At 36.5% G+C, this 10150-nt stretch overlaps 1 protein-coding gene across 1 annotated transcript; it reads left to right on the top strand.

The window, feature by feature from the left end:
• The first annotated feature begins 9289 nt into the window (after positions 1 to 9289).
• LOC139193482 (uncharacterized) lies at positions 9290 to 9859 on the top strand. Its single transcript, XM_070816507.1, has one exon. The coding sequence runs from the start codon at positions 9290 to 9292 to the stop codon at positions 9857 to 9859; it is 570 nt and encodes a 189-aa protein (XP_070672608.1).
• The last annotated feature ends 291 nt before the right edge of the window (positions 9860 to 10150 follow it).

The raw sequence follows: 10150 nt of genomic DNA on the forward strand, positions 1-10150 counted from the left end.
CAACATCGTATCATCGTGAGGTGGGCTTGGTAATAGTGAGCCTCCCATAACCCACTAGGAGCTTTCATTGAAATCTCCCGGATTCCATCTTAAGGGATATGGAATTTGCCAAAAATGGTGGGTGATGTCATTCGGTTTAAAGACCCGAATCATTTGACTTAATCAACAATCAAACTAATTTATTTTATTGTTTATGTATTTAGATATGGTTGGAAGCACACTCGCGAAAATACTCGACAAACATTGCCTAGAGGGGCACAATTTCCCATCATAGTTTCGTAATGTCAAGATTCTCCTAACCTTGGAGAAGATTGTTTACGTACTAGAGAAGGCTCCACCTCACATACCCCTTGGCTCTGAGGCCACTGAGGATGAACGTGCTAAGTATGACAAGCACGTTGAGGATGATACACAAGCTAAGTGCTATATGTTGGCTTCCATGAATGAGGAGTTACAGAGACAGCACGAGGGCATGGACAGTGCATCTTCCATAATACTCCATTTTACGAAGTTATATGGTGAAGGGACGCGCAACCGTCGCTTTAGCACTGTCAATGAACTTGTGAAGACCAAGATGGTCAAGGGAGCTCCAGTGCATCAACATGTACTGAAGATGATTGGACTCATTGAACAACTGGAGAACCTAGGGACTCCACTTGACGGGGAATTGGCCCAGGACTTCATCTTGGCTTCTCTTTCTGATTCGTTCTCGCAGTTTGTTATGAACTACAATATGAACAAGATGGATAGCACTCTCTCTGAGTTACTAAACATGTTAGTAACCGTTGAGAAGACTATGAAGAAAGATAATGTTATAGGGACTACTGCAGTAGCCTACAACAAGCCATCATCTTCCAAGGCCAAGCCGAAAGGCAAAGGCAAAGGAAAGGAGAAGTCATCCACTCCTAAGGCCTAAGGAGGAGTGCAGAAAAAGAAGGCAAAGGAGCCCAAGGGGACTTGCCACCACTGTGGAAAGGAAGGGCATTGGAAGAGGAATTGCAGGTTATACCTTGCAACTCTTAAGGACAAGCCACAAGGTATGGTTTATGTTCTTATCTTCAATTCTAATTGTTAGATCTTCTAATCTTTATATTTGATATCAAATGCTAATCACTTATGCAATTGTATGTAGGTGATGGAGCCAAGTAAAAGATGAACAAGCAAGGAAAATGATGGAGAAGGGTTCGGCCACCATTTTTTTGCTAACTACTTAGGAAGTTTGTTAGGCACTTAAAGATAGTCTTTAAACTTTCTTATTTTGTTAAGAACTTATTATGTGGCTTCATATGATGGAAGACCACTATTGGTGCCTATATGAAGGTATATAATTAGTCTCTAAATGTATAGAGCTAATTCTTTTTGTATTAAACATTATGAATGTTTGAATTATCATATCAATGTAATATGATGAATGCCTTCTACTATATTATTTCCTTAAAGTAGTGTTATGAATTGAATATTGTCTTGTTGTATCCTAGTTGAGATACAAGATTTATATCACTTATGTAATGAGATATCCAAACTTTGGACTTATCAATTATGGATAGATCTCACATGTTGGCCATAGATGGATACAATGAATCTTTAGATTTGGTTCCAATTGTCTACATATGAGTTCTATATGAATTGAAAAGGGTCTAGAGATTCCTTTCTTGAAGAAAAGGAAGATCACATTATAATGATATAAGTAATAAAGAAAAACGTTTCTTATATGGTTATCACTTACTTAAACACAATAATCAAGATCACTCTTGATACAATTAGTAGTTTTGAACAACTAATTGGGAATTCTTAAAATCGTTTTAAATGTCAAGTGTGTTAGTGATTAAACTAAGAACAAAGTGTCTAAATCTATGAAATGTTTAAAGACTTGAGTCACTTAATAGCAAAACATCGACTTAGTGGAGATTGAAACAAATGAGCTTGAAAGGTTTTAAAGCTACTCCACAATGTCCTCTACCCGTATACTCCACGTTTATACATTTTGAATGTATGAAGTGATTTCTCATTAAAGTCATGAGAAATAGTGGGAGGTGAGAAAAAGGATATAAACTTGAATATGATTGGTTTATAGTTGTCTAAAGAATAATAGTACTTCACTATTATTAAGAGTTTGTAATTTTAATTGTTAAAAGACTCAAGCTCTTCAAAACGTTAAAATTCTATGTTGTGTAACATTCTAAAGAATAGTCTATGAATGTTGGTTTCGTCAACCTAGCATAAAATGGTTATATGTTGGGAGTTGTCCACCATTTTCTTTTATGAGAACAAGCTAATAACAAAGCATATGGACAAATTGATGAAACAAAAGGGAATAGTTTCAAAATGAGTCACAACATATGGTTTAACAACAAGACAATCCAAATTCGGCACCTCTTGTAACTATAACGCTCCATGTAGTTTTGATAAAGAATTATATCAACCACCTAGAAGGAATGGTTGAGTTTCTATATCCTTAGTAGGAGCCATGCTTCTACTAAAGACTTGGATAATTCTTATATGACTACATTAAAGGTCTTAGTATGACTAAAACTTGAAGTATGGTGTATGACACCATATAATTTAAATGAATAGACTTGATAAAACAAGTCACACATATCAAATGGAATTACTTGAGAAGGAATTCTATTGTGTATGTTCGTTTAAATAACTTGTGTTAGCTAGAGTTGTTGATAGTCCCAAAATTGTTGAGACATCATCAAATAAGCTAATGGATCTCAATGATTGTCAATAGATCCAAGACAAGTTAGTGGGAGCAATATGCATTCAATTCAAGAAAATGTAGGTGTTAATTTTTGAATGAATGCTAAGTTACAACAAGGCCAGTGGGAGTGATGTCATAATTTGAGCAACAAGATATGAATAAAGTCTATTTGATAGACTTGATAATACATAGATGTTACTCAAAATGACAAAATTGTGACACGGTCAATTTTGAAGTATAGACTTGAAATTGGACTTAATGATATAGCAAGGCTATCTCAAGAATGTTCAATGGGGAAATTAAATCTCAAATGTTGAAGATTTGAGAAGGTGTTTTCCTATATCATAGAAAATCACTTTCATAACCCTTATAATGAATGTGTCATAAAATCACAAAAGGGACACATGTATGGACTTGTGAGATGATAACCAAAGGTGAAAAACCACAGTGGTTGTCACTTTAAGATATTACTATAGCCCAGGATCAGAACCATAGCAACTGATAGAGTATTATTGCCTTTAAGAAAGGAACATCAGAGTCGGACTCTGGAAGCGTGCATTCACTTAGGTTATGAACCAAAGTGAAAATAACCCATTTAAACAAATGGAACTTCATAATGAATGAAGTACTAATCATATGAATGTATTGTTAGTATTGTACTACAATGGTCTCAAGGTTGGAGCAAAGTATGTATAAAGTATACAAACGAAATATATGGCGATATATTGTTTTAGAAACTGCTTCAAAAGGTGTTTTGAATAGAAGGGGTTCTTATAGAACCAATGATTGAATCCAAATCATAAGGTCGTTAGTTGGACACTACGACGTAATGGGGCGATAGCTCAAGCCATGGAATCAAGGTCTCATCAAAGTATTTGAACACAAGAAAGAGACATCATCAAATGTTTTAGAAACATTTGATAAGTAAATCCCTTTTAGATAAAAAAGGATTAATACATAACCAAGTTCACCTACGAGCATAAGTTCACTCAACTAGTATCTATGAGATACACTAGTGATTGACTTTAGTGCAAGTGGGAGATTGTTGGAAATATGCCCTGAAAGTCAATCTTTGGAAGAAACCTTTCAGGACAATGAATGTGTGTATAGATGACTCTTATACATCAAAAGGCAAAGATACTAATTAGGACTATCTCAATAAACGATATATGTCCTAAATAGTGAATCCATGGACAATGGATCGATATAAGAAGTAATCTAATGATATTAGACTACAGAGACCCTCTTCACATAACCATCATGTCCAAAAAGGTTCCTGGTCATATGATTGTCAGAGGGATACTGACAATGCAAAGACCAGTACATACTATGTCCCCTTCAATTGGAAGGATGGAAAGTCTCATCCCATTCGTGTAGTGACACTAAGACAGGTATGTAGGTGCTCATTAAGGGAATGAGTTTACTGAACACAATCGAACGAGAGTACTTGCATGAATGTCTACTCACATGTCAAGCAAGTAACTCTAATGGTTGGAATAATGTAAGTAGTCATTTGACCTGAGGCATCATAGTTGTCTTGTGGTTAGGTCCTTGATCTTTGATTATGTCAAAGTCATTCCATTCGCGGGTGTCCACGGCATAGTTGGGGTTAAGCCACTTAGCCATGGAGGCAAGTAAATGCGCAACAAGGGATCTCTAATCCTCGTTATGAGAGGAAGAATACTCTAAGATATGATTCGGGAATCTTCGGCCGAAGTATCGAGCGTAATAAAGGAAAGCGTTTCTATACGACTCAATTGAATCATATAACATGGAATAATCACATTAGGGGTTTGACATAATAAATCCATACCCTAATAATGTGATTGAGAGTATTGTATTGGATAAGTATCGAATTACATTGTAATTCCAACTGAATAGGTTCTCCGAACAAAATTCTACATTAGCTTGGGTAGCCATGATGTATGGTTAGATGTCACTCATGGCTTGTGAGTTCTGCTAGATGATTAAATAAGTAGTCGTCAAAGAAGAAGGAGAATTAAAAGTAAGTTTTAATTCACTAAGTGATTGGATTAAATATAATCAATTGGATTGATGACAATCACCTCACTGCCTTGCTAGTTAGAACCTAAAATGATTGTACACCGATACACTCTTGTAGTGAGACAACTAATGGATGATGGAAATAATTAATTGGATTAATTAAGTGTTGTGATTAATTAGAAAGTCTAAAGAAATCATAAAAGCGATAAAAGATCGTTTTGGGCTTAAAGAAAAGTTCGGGTTCATTTGGGCCATTAAGTCCAAACCCATTGGGCTTTTATTTAAGCATAGGATGACTTGAAATAATAAAAGCCCAAACAACACTAAAGGGGCCGGCCAAATAAAGGGAAAGGGAGAGAGAGGAAGTCAAGTTGTTGACTTGTTTCTTTGTGTTATAAAAGGAACTTTATAGTGAAAAGTTCATTAGGGTTTTCGTGTAGTGTTTTCACAAAAGAGAAAAACATCTCTCTCTCTAAATTCACTCTAAAAGGCCGGCCACCATAAGGGAGATTTTAGCTAATCATCTTCTCTCCCTTTTGGTTATTCCTCCATCCATCTCACTACACTAGTGGGTGTGGATCTTTAGAGGTCTTCAATCTTGGAGACTAAAGGAGAACCAAGGAGCACTCATTATAGCAAAGTGGAGGAAGCAAGGAGGGAGGCTAGGCCCAAGGAGTTCCAACAACAAAGGGCTTGGAGGTGGTCTATCCTCGGTCTCAAGTCTAGATCAAGAGGTATAAATCTACTCCTACACTTTGTTCTTCAATAAAATGTTTTGATGCATCTTATATAAACCTATGCTTCTTGAAGGGGATTTGCATGACTATAGCTTTGATATTATGTGATAACATGCTTCCGTTGCTTATGTATATAAATTTTGAATTGTATATGCATGCTAGTCACTAGAAATCCCACATAAATCTCATTATTTCCCTTCAACACTAACAATACATAGACCAGTACATACTATGTCCCCTTCCAATGGGAAGGATGGAAAGTCTCATGCCATTTGTGTAGTGACACTAAGACAAGTATGTGGGTGCTCATTATAGGAATGAGTTCACTGAACACAATCAAACGAGAGTACTTGCATGGAGGTCTACTGACATGTCAAGCAAGTAACTCTACTGATTGGAATAATGTAAGTAATCATTTGACCTGAGACATCATAGTTGTCTTGAGGATACGTTGCTGATCATTTGATAATGAGACGTGACCACATCTCATCTTGGATGTGTTCTATGCATTGTTGGGGTCAGTGATTTATTCTCAGAGGCATGTGAATGATCAACAAGGGATCTCTAATCCTCATTATGAGCGGATGAATACTCTAAGATATGATTCAGGAATCTTCCGCCGAAGTATCGAGCATAATGATAGAAAGCGTTCCTATACGACTCAATAGAATCATATAACTTGATATAATCACATTAGGGATTTGACATTAAATATCCATACCCTAGTAATGTGATTGTGAGTATTGTATTAGAGAATGATCGAATTACATTGTAGTTCCAACTGAATAGGTTCTCCGAACAAATTCTACATTAGCTTGGGTAGCCATGATATATGATTAGATGTCACTCATGGCTTGTGGGTTCTTCTAGATGATTAAATAAGTAGTCATCAAAGAAGAATGAGAATTAAAAGTAAGTTTTAATTCACTAAGTGATTGGATAAATACTAATCATTTGGATTGGTACCAATCACCTCACTCCCTTGCTAATTAGAACCTAAAATGATTGTACACCGGTACACTCTTGTGGTGAGACAACTAATGGATGATGGAATTAATTAATTGGATTAATTAAGTGTTATGATTAATTAGAAAGTCTACAAAAATCATATAAACGATAAAAGATCGTTTAGGTCTTAAAGAAAAGTTCGGGTTCATTCGGGCCCATTAGGCCCAAACGAATTGGGTCCTTTTATTCAAGCATAGAATGACTTGAGATGATAAAAGCCCAAAGTCCAAACCCACACTAAGGGGCCGGCCAATACAAGTGAAAGGAGAGAGAGGGAGTCAAGTGGTTAACTCACTTCTTTGACATTTAAAAAGGAAATTTAGTGAAAAAGTTTCATAAGGGTTTTGTGTGTTCCTTTTCACAAAAGAGAAAAACAAGTCTCTCTCTCTCTCTACACACTTATAGCCGGCCACCAAGAGGAGGGAAAGCTAATCATCTCTCCTCCTTTTGGTTATTCCATTATCCATCTCACTACACTAGTGGGTGTGGATCTTTAGAGGTCTTCTACTTTGGAGACTAAAGGAGAAATGAGCTCTAAATCTTTCAAGGTGGAGGAAGCTAGGAGGGAGGCTAGACTCAAGGAGTTCCAAGAACAAAGAGCTTGGAGGTGGTCCATCCTTGGTCTCAAGTCTAAATCAAGAGGTATAAAACTATACCTTCACTTTGTTCTTCAATATTTTCTTAGATGCATCATATATGAACCTATGCTTCTTGAAGGGGATTTGCATGACTATAACTTTGATATTATGTGATAACATGCTTCCGTTGCAAATGTATATAAATTTTGAATTGTATATGCATGCTAGTCACTAGAAATCCCACATAAATCTCATTATTTCCCTTCAATGGTATCAGAGCCAAAGGATGTGTCCTTTTGGATTTTATGCATATGGGTTTTAATTTTTTGTTTGACATATTATTTCTTCATTCAAAATATGTTTATCTTTTGTTTTTCAAATGTTGAAAAATGTGTTTCAAGAGTTGAAAAAGATATGTATGCAAAAAGTGTTTTGGATGGTAAACTTGCCATCAATAGCTTTCCATTGATTGACTCCATCCTAGACTTGACTAGGAGACCTTACACCCATCATACTTTTTAAGCCAACTTGCACAAGTGGTGACAAAAGCTAGGGCTTTTGCTTTATTTTGAAATTAAGGGGACAAGTATGACACACTCCCTCTCCCCATCACATAACCGGCCACCCTATTTGTTGGGTCCTCTATGGGCTATTTTGTAATTTAAAAAGTTGTTTATACTTTCTAGTATTTACGGTTTGACCCATAACTTTTCATAATTGCATTTCGGCCCCACCTCTTTATGAGATTAAAATATTATGATTTTAATTTTGTTTGTAGCTTAAACTCATCATATAATTATGCCCATATGTACTAAATCTAATTGATTATGTTGCATTCCAATTTAATTATTTAATGTGATTAAGTAGTTAGTAAAATGGTTGACTAACTACTTAAACGATAATTGAGCTATGAGAAAGGCCGCTAAATTCAAATGGTTTGAACCTTGGGAATGTGTTTTAATTGCTATTTCAATTGGACCTCAACATGTTAGACATAAATTTTTCTCTCCCTCTTAGTATATATAATTTGTAGGAATTTGTACAAATCTATTACTTCTTTATCTCTTTCAATTAGTTGATTCCCTCGAGTACTAGACTAGAGTTTCTTTAACTATTGGTAAGGAGACATATTAAAAGGGGTTTTCATGAGATTAAAGATTTGTTGGGTCCAACGCCCTAATTAGCAATGAATGATTATCTTTCGTTTCTAATGGCTCAATGACAAAAATGTTTTAATTGGATTGAAAGTGCGTAATTAAAACGATACATTCCTCCCTAGATCTTATTCAACAATGTTGGCTCGTTGTTGAATCAACCAAATAAGTCCATAGTCATCCAAAGAGCCTAAGATAACTATAAAGTCCAAATTAGTAGTAGTTACTTCCAATATTTGAAAATTTCGTTTTTGATATAGATTTGTTTTTCTCAAAAAAAATAGTGGGAGTATCATACGCTACTAAACTAAAATGAACACAATTAGTAGTGATATATATCTCCAATATTTTGAAAAATTGTTTTGATATTGATTTGTTTTGCGAAAACGAATAGTGGAGATATCATATGCTACTAATTTCATTTACTTTGGACTAGTAGTTGTAATAGGACACAATTTATTATAATTTGATTAAATAAATAAAATGATGAGACCTTAAAATCCCTCAACCAACATCCAATATTAAATTGAAAGCGGAGAGGTGCTTTTGAACACTTCTTCGTGGCCTTCCACCATGGTAGGCTCCAATCGTTTATGACTCATACACCGCCTTCACCCTATCATGGGGGAGTTCAAAGTATGTGCTTATACTCAAGAGCAGTCTATTTCAAACATTTGATATGGCGAAGGTAGGCAATGAGTATGGCCGACATCGTATCATCGTGAGGTCATACTTGGACCCCTATCCGAACCGGCATGGTGGGTCAAAACTTAACTAAGAGAAATGGTGCCAACTTCATATCATTGTGAAGCATTGTTCTCTAAAGGCCAACTAGATGGGTAATCACAAGAGGTTGTCGTGAATGGGTAGTTCTACCCTCTCATTATTATTTTTGCTAGCCGACATCGTATCATTGTGAGGTGGGATTGGTAATAGTGAGCCTCCCATAACCCGCTAGGAGCTTTCATTGAAATCTCCCGGATTCCATCTTGAGCGATATGGAATTTGCCAAAAATAGTGGGTGGTGTCATTCGGTTTAAAGACCCGAATCGTTTTACTTAATCAACAATCAAACTAATTTATTTTATTGTTATGTATTTAGATATGGTTGGAAGCACACTTGCAAAGATACTCAACAAGCATTGCCTTGAGGGGCACAATTTCCCATCTTGGTACCGTAATGTCAAGATTCTCCTAACCTTGGAGAAAATTGTTTACGTACTAGACAAGGCTCTACCTCATGTACCTCTTGGCCCTGAGGCCACTGAGGATGAACGTGCTAAGTATGACAAGCACGTTGAGGATGATACACAAGCCAAGTGCTATCTGTTGGCTTCCATGAATGAGGAGCTGCAGAGACAGCATGAGGGTTTGGACAGTGCATCCTCCATCATACTCCATCTTACGGAGTTATATGGTGAAGGGACGCGCAATCGTCGCTTCAGCACTGTCAGTGAACTTGTGAAGACCAAAATGGTCAAGGGAGCCCCAGTGCATCAACATGTACTGAAGATGATTGGACTCATTGAACAATTAGAGAACCTAGGGACTCCACTTGACGGGGAATTGGCCCAGGACTTCATCTTGCCTTCTCTTTCTGATTCATTCTCGCAGTTCATTATGAACTACAAAATGAACAAGATGGATAGCACTCTCTCTAAGTTACTAAACTAGTTAGTAACCACTGAGAAGACTATGAAGAAAGAGAACGTTGTAGGGACTGTTGTTGTAGCCTACAACAAGCCATCCACTTCCTAGGCTAAGTCGAAAGGCAAAGGCAAAGGAAAGGAGAAGAAGTCACCCACTCCAAAGACATAAGGAGGAGTAAAGAAAAAGAAGGCAAAGGAGCCCAAGGGGACTTGCCACCACTGTGGAAAGGACGGGCATTGGAAGAAGAAATGCAGGTTATACCTTGCATCTCTAAAGGACAAGCCACAAGGTATGGTTTTTGTTCTTATCTTCAAT

The sequence above is a fragment of the Malus domestica genome, chromosome 17 (genome assembly GCF_042453785.1).
Source record: "Malus domestica chromosome 17, GDT2T_hap1".
Classification (NCBI taxonomy): Eukaryota; Viridiplantae; Streptophyta; class Magnoliopsida; order Rosales; family Rosaceae; genus Malus; species Malus domestica.